The 19,272-nt window shown below is 51.1% G+C and overlaps 8 protein-coding genes across 8 annotated transcripts; 2 read left to right on the top strand and 6 right to left on the bottom strand.

The window, feature by feature from the left end:
- Nucleotides 1–53: 53 nt before the first annotated feature.
- Nucleotides 54–1,255, bottom strand: isn1 (IMP 5'-nucleotidase ISN1; the record flags this gene model as incomplete). Its single annotated transcript, XM_041688016.1, has 4 exons — nt 54–134; nt 186–325; nt 384–1,178; nt 1,237–1,255. 4 exons carry the CDS (start codon nt 1,253–1,255, stop codon nt 54–56), a joined length of 1,035 nt encoding a protein of 344 aa, XP_041541842.1.
- An 821-nt stretch (nt 1,256–2,076) lies between these two features.
- AKAW2_31394S (putative MFS quinate transporter) lies at nt 2,077–3,886 on the bottom strand (the record flags this gene model as incomplete). Its single annotated transcript, XM_041688015.1, has 4 exons — nt 2,077–3,138; nt 3,187–3,315; nt 3,364–3,559; nt 3,612–3,886. The coding sequence occupies 4 exons, from the start codon at nt 3,884–3,886 to the stop codon at nt 2,077–2,079; spliced, it is 1,662 nt and encodes a 553-aa protein (XP_041541841.1).
- A 1,334-nt stretch (nt 3,887–5,220) lies between these two features.
- Nucleotides 5,221–7,097, top strand: AKAW2_31393A (MFS transporter; the record flags this gene model as incomplete). The annotated part of the gene is made up of 4 exons (XM_041688014.1): nt 5,221–5,559; nt 5,604–5,969; nt 6,020–6,976; nt 7,044–7,097. 4 exons carry the CDS (start codon nt 5,221–5,223, stop codon nt 7,095–7,097), a joined length of 1,716 nt encoding a protein of 571 aa, XP_041541840.1.
- Nucleotides 7,098–8,254: 1,157 nt separating this feature from the next.
- AKAW2_31392S (DUF3176 domain-containing protein) lies at nt 8,255–10,339 on the bottom strand (the record flags this gene model as incomplete). Its single annotated transcript, XM_041688012.1, has 2 exons — nt 8,255–9,495; nt 9,565–10,339. 2 exons carry the CDS (start codon nt 10,337–10,339, stop codon nt 8,255–8,257), a joined length of 2,016 nt encoding a protein of 671 aa, XP_041541839.1.
- A 784-nt stretch (nt 10,340–11,123) lies between these two features.
- On the bottom strand, nt 11,124–12,286 carry NIT2_2 (carbon-nitrogen hydrolase family protein; the record flags this gene model as incomplete). Its single annotated transcript, XM_041688011.1, has 3 exons — nt 11,124–11,503; nt 11,556–11,995; nt 12,063–12,286. The coding sequence occupies 3 exons, from the start codon at nt 12,284–12,286 to the stop codon at nt 11,124–11,126; spliced, it is 1,044 nt and encodes a 347-aa protein (XP_041541838.1).
- Nucleotides 12,287–13,044: 758 nt separating this feature from the next.
- Nucleotides 13,045–14,138, top strand: AKAW2_31390A (uncharacterized protein; the record flags this gene model as incomplete). The annotated part of the gene is made up of 3 exons (XM_041688010.1): nt 13,045–13,120; nt 13,168–13,446; nt 13,498–14,138. 3 exons carry the CDS (start codon nt 13,045–13,047, stop codon nt 14,136–14,138), a joined length of 996 nt encoding a protein of 331 aa, XP_041541837.1.
- Nucleotides 14,139–14,383: 245 nt separating this feature from the next.
- Nucleotides 14,384–15,925, bottom strand: AKAW2_31389S (uncharacterized protein; the record flags this gene model as incomplete). Its single annotated transcript, XM_041688009.1, has 3 exons — nt 14,384–14,950; nt 15,005–15,566; nt 15,624–15,925. The coding sequence occupies 3 exons, from the start codon at nt 15,923–15,925 to the stop codon at nt 14,384–14,386; spliced, it is 1,431 nt and encodes a 476-aa protein (XP_041541836.1).
- Nucleotides 15,926–16,609: 684 nt separating this feature from the next.
- On the bottom strand, nt 16,610–18,714 carry AKAW2_31388S (Zn(II)2Cys6 transcription factor domain-containing protein; the record flags this gene model as incomplete). Its single annotated transcript, XM_041688008.1, has 5 exons — nt 16,610–17,499; nt 17,568–18,064; nt 18,115–18,325; nt 18,416–18,609; nt 18,695–18,714. 5 exons carry the CDS (start codon nt 18,712–18,714, stop codon nt 16,610–16,612), a joined length of 1,812 nt encoding a protein of 603 aa, XP_041541835.1.
- Between the last annotated feature and the right edge of the window lie 558 nt (nt 18,715–19,272).

The raw sequence follows: 19,272 nt of genomic DNA, 5'->3' as shown, positions 1-19,272 counted from the left end.
TTTCTTACTCTCACATCATCTTAAGTAACTAATTCATATTTAAAATACCCTGATTATATCCCTTGCAGCTCGTCCAGGAGCTGCACTGTCTCGGCGGGACTTGCGATCCACGCTGTCGTCGATGCCAGCCGGGCCTGTTATTATTAGCATCCACCTTAACTTTCATTATAAGGTATTGGGGCTACCTTGAAATCATTCGCTCCCGCCGACAAGAACTGATCGCCGACATGCAGCGTCCGCGCCGGCTCAATCCCCCCAAAGTAGCGCTGACACGCGCGCACACCCCATGACTTGTCACCAATATCCACAAACACATCATTGCCGCCTAAATAGGCGTCAGCATAACCATCACCTACATAAGAAGTAGAGGGGGGAAAGTATACCGTTAAAAGCACAAAAGGGCAATCTAGACCCCACCTCCGACCGCTCGACGGTATTCTGCACCACCAACACCGTCTCCTCCAACTGCTCGCGACTGATCCGCCCTCTCTCCGTGGGATATACCCCGACCGCGCGATCCTTGCGCAACACCGCGACCGGCAGATTCAAATTACTCGCGCATGCGCGCAACGATGACTCGGCGATATCCAACAGCTGCGTGATATCCCCCTCCTGCCACGTCTTCATCTCCTCCAATAACCATTCCTCGCGGGGGACATAACTCAACTTCGAGGGGGAGGCATGGTCATACCGGAAGAGAAAGTTGCTCTCTCCGCCCATGACGACCAGTCCGGCGCGCTGAGCGTCCGTCATTTCGGTTGACTCGTACATCGCATCGAGCAGTCCCTTGAGTCGCTCGTAGTACTTTGCGGCGTCGGTGTAGCCCGCCGCGGTGACGATGCCGACCTTCTGTCCTTGCAGGAGGAGGCGCATAATGCGCAGGATCACGGGGTTGTCGTCTGTGAGACAGGCGCCGTCGTCGTAGAGAGTGACATCTCCGTCGAAGGTGACGAGGTCGACGCCAGTGGTGCGGGCCAGACCGAGGAGTTGGGCTGAGTTGAGAATGAGACGGATGTCGTTAAAGGAGGGGGCCACGAAGCGTCGGCGGCTGATGAAGCGTTGGGCGTCTTGGTGGCGGAATGCGTCGACCAGGTATAAGGGGGTGAAGAAGGTGCCTACGGTGGGGACTAGGAGTTTGAGTTTGGATTTCCCTGGGGCGTCGTCTTCTTGGTGGGTTACTGTTGTGATTGTTAGTTGTGATTGTGTCCATGTATAAAGAAAGAAGGGGAAGGCTACTGTGGTCGCGGATGAGCATCTCGACGTCGCGGAAGATCTCCGCATAGCGCTGGTGCGTGTCGGCCGCTACGGCGATCAGGTTCTCACTGTGTTCCTTGTAGACGGCGGTGGGCTGCGAGTGCAGCACGAAGGGGACGGCCAGAAGGCCCTACATAGTTCAGTATTGAGGTATTTGAATTAATGGTGGCAGGAGTTGTACTTTGATCCATTCAATCTAGGAACTTGTTAGCTATCCACGTCTAATTGCTACTAGGAATGGGGGCATACCAATTGGTCTCGACGGTGAGACTGAGCGAGTTAGCATGAACTGGCAGCAGAGATGACTGCCTACCTTGAGAGCATCTGAGAGAGTAATTAGATGAGTCAATGGGATCTGAAAGGACAATTCAACTTACATTCAACACGATAGCGGGTAGTCATCGCGAGGGGAAGCTTAAAGCTGGAAGCTGTCCTTTGGGATCGGCGGTGAGGGAGATCAATGGCACAACCACGAACGAGGAGGGATCGACAAGATATTTAAAAACTGTCAGTGAATGAATGAGAATGGAACAGAGTAAATAGGGAAAATAACCATGCAAGGAGGGAGCAGAAGAAGCTGAACAGTTGAGATAGGGATGACACAGTGCTTGTCATCTGACCGGGCCAGCGGGGCTGCCAGCCAATCATAGATAACATCGGAGCTCTCCGACACGCCAGTTGGCGGGCTAAGATGCACATTGGGGATGCACAAGCGGTCAGCTATTGCTTCCATTACGGGGATCCATCTGGCCAATGTGCTTCGTCAATTGCATTTAATTCATATAGATCAAGCTCCTAGCTAAGTAACATATCAAGCAACAGTTACACCCGCTCGCGATGCTCCGCTCCTCCGAATCCATCCTCCACCTGCTGCTGTTTATCCGCCACCACCTGGTCCTGCTGGTCGGCATCACGGTTGCCATGCCGTCCGATTTGATACCATGGCAATGCGAACAACCGGTCCATACTCTCCAAGCTTCGTCCCGCTGTCTCGGGCACACTGAACCACACCCACAGTCCACCCAGCACCGTCACAGCTGAGAAGAACCAGAATGTGCCCTTGGGGGTGATGCCACCTTCCCCAGTACCCAGCAACATGTTTGGCACCGCTCGGGAATTACCATACTGATTGACAAAATGCAGGGTCATGGCAGCAGAGGTAGCCAGTGCGCGGATACGTAGCGGGAACAGCTCCGCTGTCAGCAGGTACTGCATGGAGTTCCAGCCCAATGCCCAGCCTACACCGGAGATGTAGATCATAGCAATGGCTCCGCGACTACTGCCCCTCTTTGACTCGGGCAGGACAAAGTCATCGACGATGCCCATTTCCGGCACAGAAGTGAGGAAGCTAGCGACGTAGATCATGGAGATAGCCTGCAACGTGATACCTAGGAGTAGGGCACGTTTGCGACCAATTACATCCACCAGGAACAGAGCGCAGATCACCGCCGCAGTCAGCTTGACGATACCGAACACTGCTGTCACTAGAAGGGACTCGTTGGACCCTGTGATGCCAAGGAGACTGAACAGGTCCGGCGCGTACAGCGTGATGGATCCCGCTCCGGACCATTGGGAGAGTAGCTGCGCCATGGCGGCGAGGTACAATCGGTACAGGTTGCTCGGGACCATGATGGCCTCCTTGACAATACCTAACCAGCCAGCGCCCATGGTAGCCTCCATCTCCGCTTGATGGGCATTCTGGATACCTGTGAACTCCTCCACAACGTATTCATGGTCCGGAGGGAGGTTGCGGAGACGGGCAAGGTTGTTCAACGCTTCTTCGGGCTTGCCTTTCTTGACGAGGAAGCGAGGCGATTCATATTGCACGAAGGATAGGAGGAAGATGAGGCCGGCGAACATAATGTGAAGACTAGTTGGAACTTCCTACGTAGTGTTAGTAGTCTACCATGGATAAGGTGAATGATGTCTTACCCATCGCTTGTGGGTGTGGTCGCCCATGTGCAATTGGCAGCCATAGTTGGTGAAGTAGGCGAGCACAATACCCAGGTAGACAAAGCCGGTGAAGACACAAGTGCAGAGTCCGCGGACAGATGCAGGGGCCTATTGCTGGTCAATTCAGTTCGACGGGGAATAAGATGTGTCACTCACAATTTCAGCCAGGTAGACTGGTCCAACGACTACAGTCTGGCCCACCCCCAGTCCGGCCACGAAGCGACCGGCGTAGACAGCACCCAAGCTACCGTTGGCGCCAACACCCATGAAGATGGCAATTCCCAAAATCCAAAGGACACACAGCTGGCGAGTTGCCCACAGCCGTCCAATACGGTCGCACACAAGGAATGCACTAGAACAGAGTCAGCAGACGGACTTGACGGGTCATTTTGGTGAAGGCGTACAAAAGTGCCCCTCCCACAGAACCAATCTGCACCATGGCAGACACATTCGCCTTGATGTTAGTCTGTTCCACCTCACTGTACGAGTCCAAATGGATCGTGCGCTGAAAGTCCTTGGAGTTGAAGGCACCCGAGATCAACCCCTCATCGACACCACGGGCAGCGCCCATGAGGCCAAAGGAGAGCACGGCAAACCATAGTCTCCAGTTGAAGACCTCCTTGGGGTCAGCGAGATTGCGCAAACGAAAAATGTTAACTGGTTTCTTGGAACCCGCCATGATTGTACACAATCAACAGGAGAAAGGTTGGACGAGCCACGACGGGTTTTTGAACCAGCTAGCCTCTGCAAGGGAGGAGGGACATTTATAACAGTCACCCCCATCAGAACTACGTCGGTTACCGACAGCCAGTCGGAACGGCACCTCTTCATGGTGAGGTAGGACAAACCAGCCGGGGAGGGAATTCACTACGACGAATGTGATCATGCGGGGAAGAATCGGGGAGAGAGCAGCCAATGGATCGCGCAGGGAACGAGATCCACCAGGGAGACATCCCACGTTGGAATCCGACTTGTCGCGACGAGCTTATCACCGCTTGACATGCTGGACAGCTTGGCGAGCTGGAAAGCAACAAAGATCCGACAACGCGCTGGGTTTGTTGTGGGACGGAGCGCCTTGGCTGCGGGGGACAATCCGGGGATCGAGCCTCTTCGTGCCACCCCCCAGACCCGGTCCTGAGAGTCCAGGTGGGACAGACCGACAATCTGGGGACGAGGCTCGGTCAACTTCCGTTCAGGACTAACGGAAGCAGGCCGTCGAGATGCGAGTGAAAGGCTTCGGGGTAGGCTTGGCAGGCGGGAGACCGGAGATGGAATCAGCGCTGGCAGGCACGGGATATGGCTTCCTGGGGAAAGGAAATGAATGTTCGATGGGAGCCACGCGGCGTGAGATTTTGGGGTCATGCGGGGGGTTCAGCCAAGGGGGGTCCCTCGCGCAGGGTCTAATCAACACTAATAGGGCACTAAGAAAGCGAACATGATGGTGGTTGGCTCATCCTGCTGGTCGGTCAAAGCCGATGGGTGGGGGATACATGACGTTGCTGGGCACGATCGATCAGCTGTCTCTCAATCCGGGGTGCAGCGCCAATTGCCTCGGTCGCAAGGAGTTTTTGGTAAAAGATCGTCGCGTTCCAGAGCTGTGATTTAGTAATGAGATATCTCTTACTCTCCCACTGGCACTGGGGTTCCAGCCTAACCTAACCCTACCCCACCTGCAGGTGAGACCCGTGGGATCAGCATCATAATCTTTTCTCCGTCCACATTCTATCATCAGAAGAGTGATAACATGGGGATTTGACAGGTAATTGATGATTATTCCTCAGATAGTGAAATGTTCCAGACCTATTTGATTGATCTGAGTTTGCGATTGGCAGCATCGAGACCAGAATTGAGTCTGGCTGACTACCGGTGGCGAGTGTGATCATGGCTACATCATCCATCTTGCTTGTTTGATTCAGGAACCAAACCAGTTACCGAGCAGGGTTCATGCCTATAAAATTATCCCGGTAGACCATAACTATGTAATATCCGTCGATAGAAAATAGTATAGGTAGAATGTCCTGCCTCATCCAAGATTCCATCCTCGGCCAATTTATCCGCCTTGTCTCGCGCGGCCGGTACTTCCGGTTCGAGGAGCAAAAAGACCCCTCACTATGGCAGCAGTACGTCAACCTCAACAAATCGGGCCGCATGGCTTACTCTGGTCGTCCCGATGCCGATGAGGAACTGCCTGAGCGCTTCAGCGCTGCCGACACCGAGTCCATGACGAGGGTGCCCTCCACGGCATGGTCGCATAATGGCCGTCGGTATCAAGGCATCACTGGGGCCGTCATCGACCCAGAGAAGGGACGCGACGTGACCATCGTCGACTGGTGGAGTGATCGTGACCCGGAGGTAGGCATATACTGTTCTATGCTGAGCGAAAGCTAACTCATCAGAACCCCCAACACTGGCCACTATGGAAGAAAGTCGTGGTGACCTTCGAGATCTGCCTCCTCACCTTCAGCGTTTATATCGGCAGCGCCATCTACAGCGCCGGTATCGAATCAGTTATGTCCGAGTTCCAAATCAGCCAAGTCGCGGCTACATTGGGACTGACCCTGTTCGTGGCTGGCTACGGACTGGGCCCGCTGTTATGGTCACCCATGAGCGAGGTGCCCCAGATCGGGCGCAACTCCGTCTACATCGCGACACTAATTGTATTTGTTGCCCTGCAAGTCCCAGTCGCATTGGCCGGAAACCTCGGCACACTACTAGCCTTTCGCTTCCTGACTGGCTTCTTTGGATCGCCTGCTCTTGCAACAGTACCCCTCGCCTTCCCCTCAATTCACTATCATGCGCTAACATCATCCAGGGCGGCGCCACCCTCTCCGACATGTTCGCCCCTCGTAAACGCGCCTACGGAATCGGCATCTGGGGTATCAGCGCCATCTGCGGCCCCGTGCTCGGTCCCCTAGTCGGCGGATTCGCCGCCCAGGCCAAAGGCTGGCGCTGGACGATCTGGGAGCTAATGTGGCTATCAGGATTCACACTAGTCGTACTAATAATCTTCCTTCCAGAGACCTCCTCCAGCAACATTCTATACCGACGCGCCCGCCGACTTCGCAAGCTGACCAACCGACACAACCTACGCAGCGAACCCGAACTCGCCAGCGAACATCTCACAGCGCGCGAACTCGCCATGATGACGCTCGTCCGGCCCTTCACTCTCAACTTCACCGAACCAATGGTCTTCCTCCTGAACCTATACATCGCCCTAATCTACGGTCTTCTCTACGTATGGTTTGAATCCTTCAACATCGTCTTCGCAGGCATCTACGGCTTCAATCTCGGCCAGCAAGGTCTAGCATACATCGGCATCCTAACCGGCGCCCTGATAACAATCCCTCCATATTACTGGTGGATGCACAAATACCTCGAACCAAAATTCGATCCTGAAACAGGCAACGTTCCCCCGGAGGCGCGTCTCCCGCCCGCTATTGTAGGCGGGTTCTTCATCCCCATCTGTCTTTTCTGGTTCGGATGGAGTGCCCGACCCTCTATTCATTGGATCATGCCGATTGTGGGCAGTGGATTCTTCTCCGTCGGTGCGTTCCTACTTTTTAATCCCGTGCTGAATTATCTCTCCGATGCGTACCCGGAGTATGCGGCGAGTGTGCTCGCTGGGAATGATTTGTTTCGGAGTGCGTTTGGTGCCGGGTTTCCGCTGTTCGCGACTGCGATGTATAAGAACCTGGGGGTGGGGTGGGCGAGTTCGACGTTGGCGTTCTTGGGCTGTGCGTTTATTCCCATCCCGGTTGTGTTGATGAAGGTGAGTTTTCTTTTCCGTTTCATGGGGATGGAGGTGTGGGGATCGGGCTGATTGATGTGGTATGTAGTACGGGGAGACATTGAGGAAGAGGTATAGTCGGCATGCGCGGAAGGATATATAGGGTGGTTGAATTCTTTATATTGTGGCCTAGTGCCGGGGTAGAGGAATAAATGAAATTACTGGTTGTTTGATCTACGTGGCACTGTTAGAATATATTGGAAAATATATCTGTATTATCATATGATATAGTAATCTGGTTCATCTGGCTATATGAACAATTCCAACCAGCGAGTCAGCTTGCATGATTCTTGATACTTCTGAGGCCTGTTCGACAGTTTATCATGAATAAGTTCTTCTCCAAAAGAAACATTGTGGTAAACAGTTCAGCAGTCCCGCACACTTCTTCTCCTATTCTAAGCCTGATATATCCCCGCCAACGGGAGCTTGTCACACAAACGTAAGAAACAGCTTCGATAGACAGTTTGAGATGAATGCAATTGTCATCTTCCTGAGGCGAGTTTCTGTTACATTCATTCATCAATTGTGTACAGTGGCCTGCAGAGTCTGCAAAGACACAATGCTTCTCCGATCGATCTTCGATCCTGTCGCTTGCTCTGCGATGCGCTGTATACGGGCTTCAGCGGTATTGAGTCGCTCCCTCTTTATCACTAGGGCTGGGGGTCGAGGGGCTTTTATACATGGCCCGGCTGGTCCAGGCAGCGACGATGCCATTCAATTATAATTATGCACTGAGCAGTTGTTCATGCTGGATGAAGGGATTATTCGACTTAGTCATTAGTGCTTTCACACTAGGGCATTCTTGATCTGATGATGAGGTGGTCTTCATGCATATCCTTTTAATAGATGCTCTGTGATAGATGCGAATTGCATATTCACGGTTTTAGTAGTAACATTAATGGATCTCACTCTCCAGTATTCTATTTGCCTAGCTTCGCATTACTGGAACGGCAGGTGAAGAATGATTTCTTCCATTGTTTGTAGCTACATCATAGAAGTCGAGGATGAAGTGATATTCTGTATCTTGCCGATGGGGGTGTCTTCACGAAAGCCATCAAGAAATATTTAGGAGTTTGTTGCAACTAGCTAAGATTGAGCACGGCCCTTTGAGTATGTAGATTACAAGCTAGGTTATAGACAGATCATATTATATGTGATTGATAGTAGAAGGAATCAGCCTCACAATAGGTAGTGTTTATGTGTCGAGTAAACTGAGCTCATGGATAGTTAAAGCCTGGTCAGAGAAAGGGCAGCAGCCACTTAAGGACGCTGGGACTTGCTATCCGTACACCGACCAAGAAACACTCGACTCTCGTCATTATACAACCGTACCAACTCATGACGGCTTGCTTGTTCAGTCTCGCTTCCCTGCGGCAACTCCATGCCCTCATCTTGATTTCGATACAGAAACAGCAATGGCAGCGTGTCGTTCTTCCAAGCGGGTACACGAGCGCGACGAGTCTTCCAGAGCGTCCCGAGCACCAGGATGGCCCCCAAAGTCCAGACAAGGACTGGTAAGGCCAGATAGGCCCAGTACACGACAATATAGACTTCACTGACTTTTGCACTCCCCGTCGTCATGGCGGCCGATGCGGGATCAGCAACGTAAGCCGCATCCCGGAAGGTTTTTGACATGGCAGCAGCAACATTATCCATCGCGCAGGACAGCCGTTCGGAAAGAAGCTCACTGCACCCACTAATATTTGCCACGGCCAGCGCCTGGAGCGTATCAGAAGCAGCATACCAGCTAGAATCCAGCGGGTCGAAAAATATTTCCGTCGCGGACCTCGTCGCCTGACCCGAGAAGATGGAGGTTAGGAAGTAAAATATCGATTTTCTGGCATCACCACTGAGTATGAAAGATTGCGGGTTTTGGTGCACACCAAGATCAGGACCCCATGATTCCGGGGTGAAATTAAAACCTGCAGACTGATGCACATTGTACGTTGTAGTCATATTATGCTGAATCCAGATCGCCTGCGTCTTATCACTGTAGTGGTTATGGAAGATTTTAGGACGAAAGCTGCGCACGATGGGCTCCAGGGAACACTCGGTGGCTTCCCACTGCGTGCTATTCGACCAGCGTTTATCGTCGAGCAGCTCCAGATTGGCCCGAGGGGCTATGTATTGAATTGCAATTAATGTAGCATTGGTATAAACCACCGCATCATAACCTAAAATTGAGTTCATTGAGAAAGTAGTGAACGAGAAGTCACCTGGCGTATACGAGGCCGAGAGCCCGCCTTTTGGTAGCGTGACACTGCAGTTGCTCTGTCCCGCGTATACTGATTCATTGGAAAAGCTAGAACAATTGGTTATTAGTGCACTAGTGATGTTGCTGCAAAGAGACCGCATCTCGAGCGAAGCGATCGCATCCCAGGTACAGTTGGTTGAGGAGCAGGAGTATTGCGGAATGGCCCACGGCCGGGTTGGATCCGTGTTGAAGAGCGAATTGTAGACATTTGCCTTCAGAACAGGGTCGACGTATGCAACTGATGTTTCTGTATATTGTCGTTAGTACTCCCTGTCACATTGCCCAAGTAGATGGGGATTTTACTTCATATACATACCCTTATCATACTCCAACTGTCCTATGGTGTCGTATACGGTAGCATTACCGATCAGTGCAGTCCCTGATGGGTCTACAACTAGCTTGTCATAGGTATGTATTAGGAGTTGCGAAAAGGGATCAAAACCCAAGGCAAGAACCATGGCCAAAGCACCAACCCCTGCGAAATGCTGGACACGCAAGGCCCATATCAATGTTAGACTCCCCAAAGCACCCCGGCTGGCTGAGTCAAAAGACCGCAGATGTGACAAAGGTTGCTCCTGCTGAGCAAACCAAACCCACTTGAGCTGTCCTATCAACTCCCCGACAGAAAACATAAGACTGGCTCTAGAAAGTGTACTGAGAAAAGAGATGACCGAATTTAGGGAGATGTGCCACCATTTCGGTTGAGGTTGATGATCGTAAACCTTCAGTATGATGATTATCGCAGCTAGGAGACCCGCTGAAACAATGATGCCTGTAAGTTCCCAGCAAAACCAGCTAGATGCATAGCGCCTGGCTGAGACTATTTCAGGGCCATCCAGCTTCTCGTCTTTGTAGTTGGAAGGCTCTCCTAACGTCGGGGAGTGTGAGGCCGTATCGGAGTTTGACTCACCATTCTCATCTGGCGTGTTGGGAGAAGGCGATACAGCATGTAACCCCACATCTTCGTGCCCTTCAAGATCTTGCCTTATCTCGGCATCAGTAATACTCGATAATATATCGGGGTCGTCGTATTCATTATGTAGTGGCTCGTATGCGGGATATTGTCGCTGGTCAGCATCGCTGGGTGGCATTCTGAAGCGTCGGTACAGAAATGTTATTGATGGGTGTGACACCTCAGTAGCAAGATGGAGGTAAGCAAGAGATTTAAGGGGAGACCAACAAGGCTGAGAGCCTTATCGGTGCACTGCAAGGCTATAGCTCCTTGTCTGTGAGTACCTAAGTTGGAGAGCCGTATCATCCACTCAACGAATCAGAGATGTTCCATCGGTTGCCGGTCAGGAGCCTTTTCCAACCAAAAGCAAGTACATTTTGCTGTGGTGGAGGCTGGAGCGCACGGCCCAAAGAATTTATGTAGTGGTTATAACCGCGAAGTTTCATTGGATAAATTCAGTCCTTCCAAATTGCAAGCAGATATATAGATACCCAGTAAGCATGCCGGGCTCACTCATTGCGTTCCAATCCTTTGGCATGTAACTGATATTGTTAAACCAATGACCATAGGACTTAGAAAGGTAGCCGTAGGAGGGAACTTAATGGAAACTATGAAAGATTACCATTTGTAATCATGATTACCGAGTGATCAGTAACTAGCATTCAGAGGATTGAGACTCCGGTAGACCTGGGAAACGGCCAATCAGAAGTGGCTGTCAGGAACGGTGCATGTTTCTCCCACTGATATTCAGCATTTATTCCTTATATGCGATACGTCATGAGTGCTTGAACTTTCGCTATTTACCGGTGCACAGCGGACATTAAGATTGTGTTTCCGGCTTGCAGCTACTCAGAATTCCGCTGTCAAGCAGTACAGAAAATCAATAGCCTGATGCTCCGAGACATTCTGACACTTAGGTTCTTCTATTGCTCCTGCTGCTCCGCTTCTGCTGCCACAGTAGCTGCATTCTCCCTGACATGGCGCTTAACACTGCCCTCCACACCCAGCCACAGAAGGTCCGGTCGGCTATAGTGTCCACAGACATCTACAAAGGCTTTGGAGTGGTAAATTTGATCCAAATCGAGGTCAGCATAAATAATGCCCTCTTCTGTGCTGGGAATGGGCTGCGATAACTGGCGGCCGTCAGGCCCGAAGATGGCGGAGCAGCCTCCGCCAGGGGTGCTCATCAGAGCACCACCATGTGTTGCCATTCGGTCAACACCCGACTGGCCTATTACTGTCGTGGTATGAAGGACAAAAGACTGGCTTTCGATAGCATATGTCCTCGCAATGGAACTGGTACCTGAGAGGAGACTTGTTAGCATCTGTGTACCTCGTCCAGTTGGCATCCATACCCTCGCTGGACATCGAAAACAAGGAACCGTCTTCGTTGTGAGGGAATAGAGGCGGCCATGCGGCGACATGAATCTGTTCCCTCTGGGCATAAGTGTGATATTTCAGCAGAGGCTGGATGTGCTCCCAGCAGGAAAGAGCACCGACGCGACCGGCTGATGTGTCGACTACACTCTGCAGACAGTCTCCAAACGAGTCACCGAAAATGGTCCGCTCCATGTGGGTGGGCTTGATTTTCTTGCGGGTGGTGAGGATCTTCCCATCACTTCCAATAATAGCCTGCGAGATATACAGGGAGTTATGCAGGTTCTCGGAAAAGCCCAAAACAACGACTATTTTATTCTCTGCTGCGCATTTCTGGATGCTGGCCATCTGCGGGGAATCGATCTTCAAGGAGTTTTGTATATAAGTAGATGACAGGCGCATGTCAACAGGTCGTGTCCTTTGCAGACCGATAATCATTTGTCAGTCTCTATATTCGTTCCACACGGTGCAGTTCATGTACCCACCAAATCCAGGCAGGATATCCCGGGATCCAACACTCGGGAAAAGCAACCAACTGAGCGCCATTCGCAGCTGCTTCCACAATAAGATCACACGTCTTTTTCACGGTCGCATCCAAGTCTAGCCAGACAGGCTCTGCCTGGGTAACTGCGACGCGTACTTGAGAAGACATAGCGGGGTTGTGGGAACTCGGAATGTTGAAACTGATGAGGATGTCCGGGATTTGCATGCAGGGAGCTCTCGGGATTTATATGCCATCTACACTCGCATCTCGGCCGATTGTACGGACTACCCCTCATGCCAAGCCGACTTATCGTATGATAAGTTCCTCCCGCTCGCGATGAGCTTGATAAACTACCATTTTCAGCCGAATTTGATGCTGTTGTGACACCCGTGTACAGACATGCTCACGATCAAGATTACTTGGCAACCAATGCACAACATCACAGTGTGATCCGCGTGCATCTTATTGATGGTTTAAATTGTTGCTGGACCACTTTCCGTGATCTTTTGTACTAATTGTAGTAGAGATTTATCCCTTGCCTTGTGCTGGAACACAACTAAAAGTACTAGAAGCACTGAACGGCCGATAACGGATGTTCGGCAAGTCTGTCGACAAAATATATATTGAGTTGATAGCGTTGACCTCGCTGGGTGGGCCTGGACATGATGATCAATTGCCTAATACCAGCAGAGCCTGACAGTAGAAGTAAAATGTCAAACATGGAAACTGTACGATCCTCTCCAGGATGACAGCAAATATAGTGAGGGTTCCGCAGTGGCTGACTTCAGCCATCTGCCGGATCTGGTCAGCCGGGCCGTGGCTGACGTTAGCCACAATCATCTCCCACGCAGCTATTTAACGCGACCAAGTCAACTGGACTGACGGCTTGAGAAACCATCGCAACCAGCTTATTTGTTAGCAAAGCGACCCTCTCATCAGTTGTATTACTCTCTTTGACACAAACCCAACAAATAACTAAGAACATGGTTGCCATTTCAGAGGTTCGCGGGCAGCTACCCAATATCAAGAACCTGGGTTCAGGTTTGGTTGCTGTGTTCGGTATGTGCATGACTTTGCTATCTTAGACGCCAACTAACAATAAGTAGTGGGCGGAACTAGCGGAATCGGTCTATCGACAGCGAGGGAATTCACTCGTTACGCGACAGCTCCTCACATCTACTTGATTGGACGCAACGAAGCTCAGGCATCGGAGATCATCTCAGAACTACGTGCCGTTAACCAATCCGCAACAGTTGACTTCATCAAGAGTGATATATCTCTACTCAAGAACGTCGACACAACATGTCGCGAGATCGCTCAAAAAGAGTCACAAGTAAACCTTCTCTTCCTGAGCGCGGGGATTTTGACCACTCAGGGAAGGAATGGTGAGTACTTCCCCTTCACCCATCCCTTCACTCCAACTCAACATGAAATAGAAACACCCGAAGGCCTGGACCGCAAGCTCAGCCTCCACTACTACGCCAGAATGCGCTTCGCCGACAACCTCCTCCCACTCCTAAACCAGGCCGCCTCATCAGACCGCCTAGCCCGCGTAGTCTCCGTCTTCAGCCCAGGAAACGAGGGCAAACTCATCGAAGATGACCTCGACCTTCGGAGCAACTACAGTCTCTCCAATGCAGCCGCTCATGGCTGCACCATGACATCTCTCTACATGGCGCAACTTGCGGCGGCACATCCGAACATTAGTTGGGTTCATAGCCGTCCTGGCGCCGTGAACACGAACGTCACGCGAGAATTCAACCCACTTGTCAGGGGACTCACTAATGCTCTTTTTGTGTTGACACCTCTTTTATCGTCGATCGGGCTCATATCTGTTAAGGAGTCTGGAGAGAGGCATGCGTACGCGGCTATGAGCCCTTTGTTCGCGCCACGGGTTAAGGGCGTGGATACTGTGGGGGCGGATGGTGTGAAGGGAAGTGGTGCGTATCGGGTGGATTACGATAGTTCTATTGTTAAGGCGAAGTCTGAGTTGGTTAAGGGGTATCTGAGTAGTGGAGTGGGTAAGAAGGTGTGGGAGCATACGAGGGATATGTATGCGAAAGCTACTGGGAATTAGTGGCTGCGTATGTGTACTATATGAGATGATGTAATAATACTTAGGGATTTATAATGAAGGATTTGTTTTCGATTTATGAGGAGAAAGCATGATGGCCATATCACCGGACAACGCTGAAGGACTAGCATTACAACCATTCGATATTTATTATCAAGGAGGACATCATTGTGTCTGGACCAAGCTCTGTCATTCTATTGGCATATCTATCATCTCTCATTACAATCAACCCACTCCACCCAGCGAATCTATGAATCCTCCTTCCCTCTAACAAAGCACCTCTCCACCTCCTCCAACGACCGTCCCTTCGTCTCGGGCATATAAAACCCACAAACAACAATCGTCAGCGCCGTACAACCCCCAAATAGAAAGTATGCCGCACAACTACTCCTCGCCAACAAGACCGGCGTAATCAGCGCAACAAAGAAATTCGACACCCAGTTACTCCCATGCGCCAGACACGTCGCGCTCGCTCTCGTCCGCTGAGGCTGGATCTCCGCCGCGTAGACCTTGCAACTCACGCCCCACGAGACACTATAAATAGCAGCGAAAAGATAAATCGCGACGATAACGACCCAGCGACCTGCGCCGGTCGAATGGTGCACTGCATCGGCGGCGTACAATGAACCGATCACGAACATGGTGATGGTGAGTCCCAGACCGCCGAGGATGACGTTGGCGCGCCGGCTCCAGGAATCGGCGTAAATGAGGCCTGGGATTGTCACGACGAAGATGACTAGGCCGGAGACGCCAGAGGCTAGGAAGCTGGCTTGGGAGGAGGTCATGCCGGCTTGTTCGAAGAGCATGGGGGCATACTTTTGTACGTTAATTGATGATCAAGATAGTAAATCAGGAGAAGTGGAACGTACGTATAAAACTCCGTCAATCCCAGCCATCTGCTGCATACCCATGAGAAACAGGCCAAGGAGCGTGCGACTGCGCACATCGGGCTTGAATGCATCGAACAGCGAGGCTTCTTCCATCCCCTTACCCTTCGTCCGGCGGGTAGATACGCGACTATGGCGGGAAACCACCTGATCAAGGGTATTCGGCGCAAGGACACTCTCCGTCGGGGCGAGCGGATGCGTCAGGGCCTCTTCACGAACGTCGACTTCCTCTTCCTCTTCGAGGAGTTCCTCGCGATCGGCCTGGCTTACTTGCAGATATTCCCAAGCGCGAGTGGCGTCGTCGACGCGATTATGGAGTGTGAGCCATCGTGGGGAATCAATTAGCCATAAGAACGCAGCGAGACTGAAGACGATGGAAATGCAGGCCAGGACGGTGAATGGCGTTCGCCACGCCATGGATGAAGGCATTTTCTCGCAGCCGTAGCAGGTGAAGAAGCCGACTACGAGGCCCATTGTGACGAGGAGTTGAGGGCCGGTGGTTAGTGGGCCTCGTTGACTTGGTGGGGAGATTTCGCAGATGTATCTTTTGTTGCTTATTAGATATTTGGCTGGATAATGGAGGGAAAAGATGGGGACGTACACTACTAGGGTCCCCAGGTATAGACCCTCGCCGAGACCCTCGACAACACGGCCAACGATAAACATGGCCAGATGCACTGCACCTGCTTCAAAGGCACATCCGATACCGAAAATAAGGGCACCGATTGCGATGCTTCTGGGTCGTCCGATCCAGTCGGCTAGTTTCCCTCCGAAGAACGACGAAAAGGCCGCAGGGATCAGGATGGATGAGACTACTAGACCATGGACGATGGATGAGAAGGAGCCGAATTTCTGCTTGAATTGGTCCATCACTACCACGGAGCCGATGATGCCGGTGTCCATCCTGCATAGATGTATGATGGTTAACGAATTTGTTATAGAGCAGCGAAGCTACATTTTGCGACAAGCGCAGGATATACACACCCGAAAAGAAAGCCCCCCATGGAGCATAGAATACTAGCCCAGACATAGCGAGATAGCCCAGGTATCAGCGCCATGTTTATCTCAAGGCCGAGGGGAGTTATCTAAAGTGTATAACAGTATCTATTGACCAGAAGATAATTTTCTTCAGATCCTACTCCCTTATTTATACCATCTTCGTGGGCCCTAAAAGTCTGTAGGCGTCGTGATCTACAAAGGCAGTCAGCACGATAAACCGCGATAGGCGAGAATCGGCGGCTCGGAAAGATTACTCTCGGGAAGATTTCCTCGTGGTTAAATGGCTGGATCCACTTCATCGGGTATTATCTGTCTGCCCTGTGAGTTGAGGCGCGCGGGAAGAAGCGTAGTGGAGTGATGGATAAGTAGGTCTAGATTTTTCTCGGGAAAATTTCTTCATTGTGGGAGGGTCTCCCCACTATTTGTACTATAGGATGCGGTGATGATAATCTTGCTATCTGCGTCGAATCATGTCTGCAGGCCCAATTGCATCAGATGCATCACATTTGCGCTTCTAAGAAATCACAATGTCCATACTATCTAAGATACACCGCAAGTGCACTGAAAACTACAATTGGAATGATTTGGCTATCTCCCACACCGCAAACCCCCATCCGCCCATTGCTTCTGCAACTCCTTCACCCGATACTCTGTCGCCCATCCTGTATCATTCTCCACACGTCGCAGCAGATCGACTACTAACCGCCTCTCCTCGTCTCCCTCGAAGCACTGTCCGGCCACGAACAATGGCTGCATGGTATGCGAAAGTATCGCATCCGGTAAGCCAGCTAAACTAATCCCACAGATCTCACGCGCATGATGCACCACCAACCCGGCGATCTGGCGATAATGACGCAGTCGCGCCGTGACAGTTGACCGAATAGCAGTGGATTCCTGTGGCATGTTGCTCAAAAGCAGAATGCGGCCCATGTGGTAGGTCTGGATGGTGACGGCACACATGGGGATAGTGAAGAGGATTGCGTCGATTGTACCTACATCTCCGACGTTTCCTGTAGGGGTTGGGTTGCCTCTGTGGTGTGTCGGCTCAAAATTGGATAGACATAGTTGTGTACGACCACACGGGGTGAAAGAATCCGGTAAGGTATCATACCAGGCACTCAGCTCAAACTCTAGTCGCTTCCATCGTTCCAGGAGGTCCTCTTGTGTAGTGCCAAAACATGGTCGCTGGCCTGGAGGGCTTTCATAGTCTCCCGGGTAGATTCCGTCACCGCTCGTGATGAAGTTAGTAATTTTGCCCATTATCCAAATCAAGCCGTTGCTGAGGGTATCTTCCTCGAGCCAGGTACAGTGCGTTGGGACGGAAGTATGAGGATTCGGGGAGGAGGAAATGGGAGTGTTCACGATTGTAGAGGAGACCGATGGAGGCAAGAGATGGCCGTGAGCGGAGATGTTAAGGCCAAAGTTGCGCCAGATGACGAGGTCGGAGAGGTCGAGGCGAGTTTGCGTTTCATTGATAACTGTTTCCATGATAAGTATCCGATGAAACGTAGGACGCAGTCGAAAGAAGTGTAAATGGTTAACCTACATGCAGAAAGACAGTCCTGGCGCACAAGGCTCCAAAAAACCGAGCGAGATATGTGCAGTAGAGAGTTTGGCAACGTGGATGTCGAGCTGAAATCATCTGATGTCCCGCAATACAAGAATGGCAGGGCACTTAGATGGGCTCGCCATTCGGTGCTGGGAGCATCGATCAACTCATACATGCATAGAATGGCAACAACAGCGAACATCTCGTCTCGCCGATTGTTCGGAATTTCTAGTCTGATCGCTTCTTTCAAATATCCGATAGCCTCGTCATACAGGCGTACTGATTCATATTTTAGGTCGATTCCTCCATTGGCCCATTTAAGGGCGCTGTTTCGAAGATGGGGTAACCGCAAGATCCGACGAGGTTCTCCCTGGCACATACGGTGTAGATGTTTGGCGGCAAGGGCACATGCAGCAGCCTTCAACATGGGCCGCGTAGCCACCATGACAGGCACCTTGACGGAGTAGTAGGCATTAGTGTCAAAGCAGTCTAACCTGTCAGGACTGTCAGTTCATCGCTCTTTCAGTCGAACGGGTAGAGATACCATTGACTAGGACCTTCTTTGAAATGCCGTATCAAGATTGTTGTCAAAACCCCATTCTCTGCAGGAAGGGCGGGACTGTGAATAGAACTCGGAATCACACCATGCTCAGTAACAGGAGTTATCGGTGTACTGGCAATCGAGCGATGCTTGTCCAGGAGAAGTATTGGCTCCTCATCGTCAGCGAAAGGGTCTTTAACCTGGATAAAGATGACTATGGAAATCTTAGCATCTATTCAATCCACCCTGGCTGCATCTCCTTCTATATTTTGACAATAACCAGAAGAACAGGAGTATAGCTTACGATCAGATGGTATTTTGACCCATGTCTGTCTCCCCTCCGGATAGGGAAATCCCCTTTCATTGGCAGCAAGATCGCTGGCACTGTAGTGACGGAAAATGCAGTCTGAGAAGACACAATCACGGGAGGACTTGGCACATGGGCCGCAAATAGGCCTTTCCTCGTTGCATTTCACTTTACGCTGTCTACATGTCACACTAGATTGAATGTTATGACGGTTTTCTATGTGAACTGGATTGGGGAAGGGAGAAGGAGAAGGGTGGGTATAATTTGACACCTTACCAGCCAAAATGTGAGCGCATGTCTGCCCGAAGGCAATCATCAAGCCGGAAACAATGCTTGATAGATCGATCCGTTGGTGCAGGAGCTGATAGTGTTTGGCAGCGTACGTAACGTGGCGGGGCGAAGAAGGAAAATCTAGCGAGATCCCGCTAAAAGGAAAAGATTTTAGCTGGCTCGGAAAGTGGCAACGTTAGCGAGGCCCGCCGTAAGCCATCGAATAGCTTTTATGTTCTGCGATGTGATCAACGAATCACAACCATCAATGTCTGGCAAAAGTCCTGATAAGAAATGCCCCCGGAAAATATTGCTCAAATTAGCCTGAAGTCCTGTGCGTTGTTATAACGCGCAGTAAATTCTTCACCCTCAAAAAGTGAACTACGCGGCATCCTCGTCAGGAGCATTGCGCTTTCCGCATATCTTCCACCCTCTCAGTCTCCTTAAAGGATGCTGATGTGCAATTTGTTATACTTGTACCTTTAAGATCGATGTCCATCGAACAGTTCTTGTCACACAAGCGGGTAGCGATGATTGGACCGTAGACTTACAACCCTGATATACGGCCTGCCAATAAAAGCGAT

The sequence above is a fragment of the Aspergillus luchuensis genome, chromosome 3 (genome assembly GCF_016861625.1).
Source record: "Aspergillus luchuensis IFO 4308 DNA, chromosome 3, nearly complete sequence".
In the NCBI taxonomy this organism is placed as follows: domain Eukaryota; kingdom Fungi; phylum Ascomycota; class Eurotiomycetes; order Eurotiales; family Aspergillaceae; genus Aspergillus; species Aspergillus luchuensis.
Note: the sequence above shows the minus strand (reverse complement) of the source record. Positions and strands in the feature narration are given on the sequence as shown.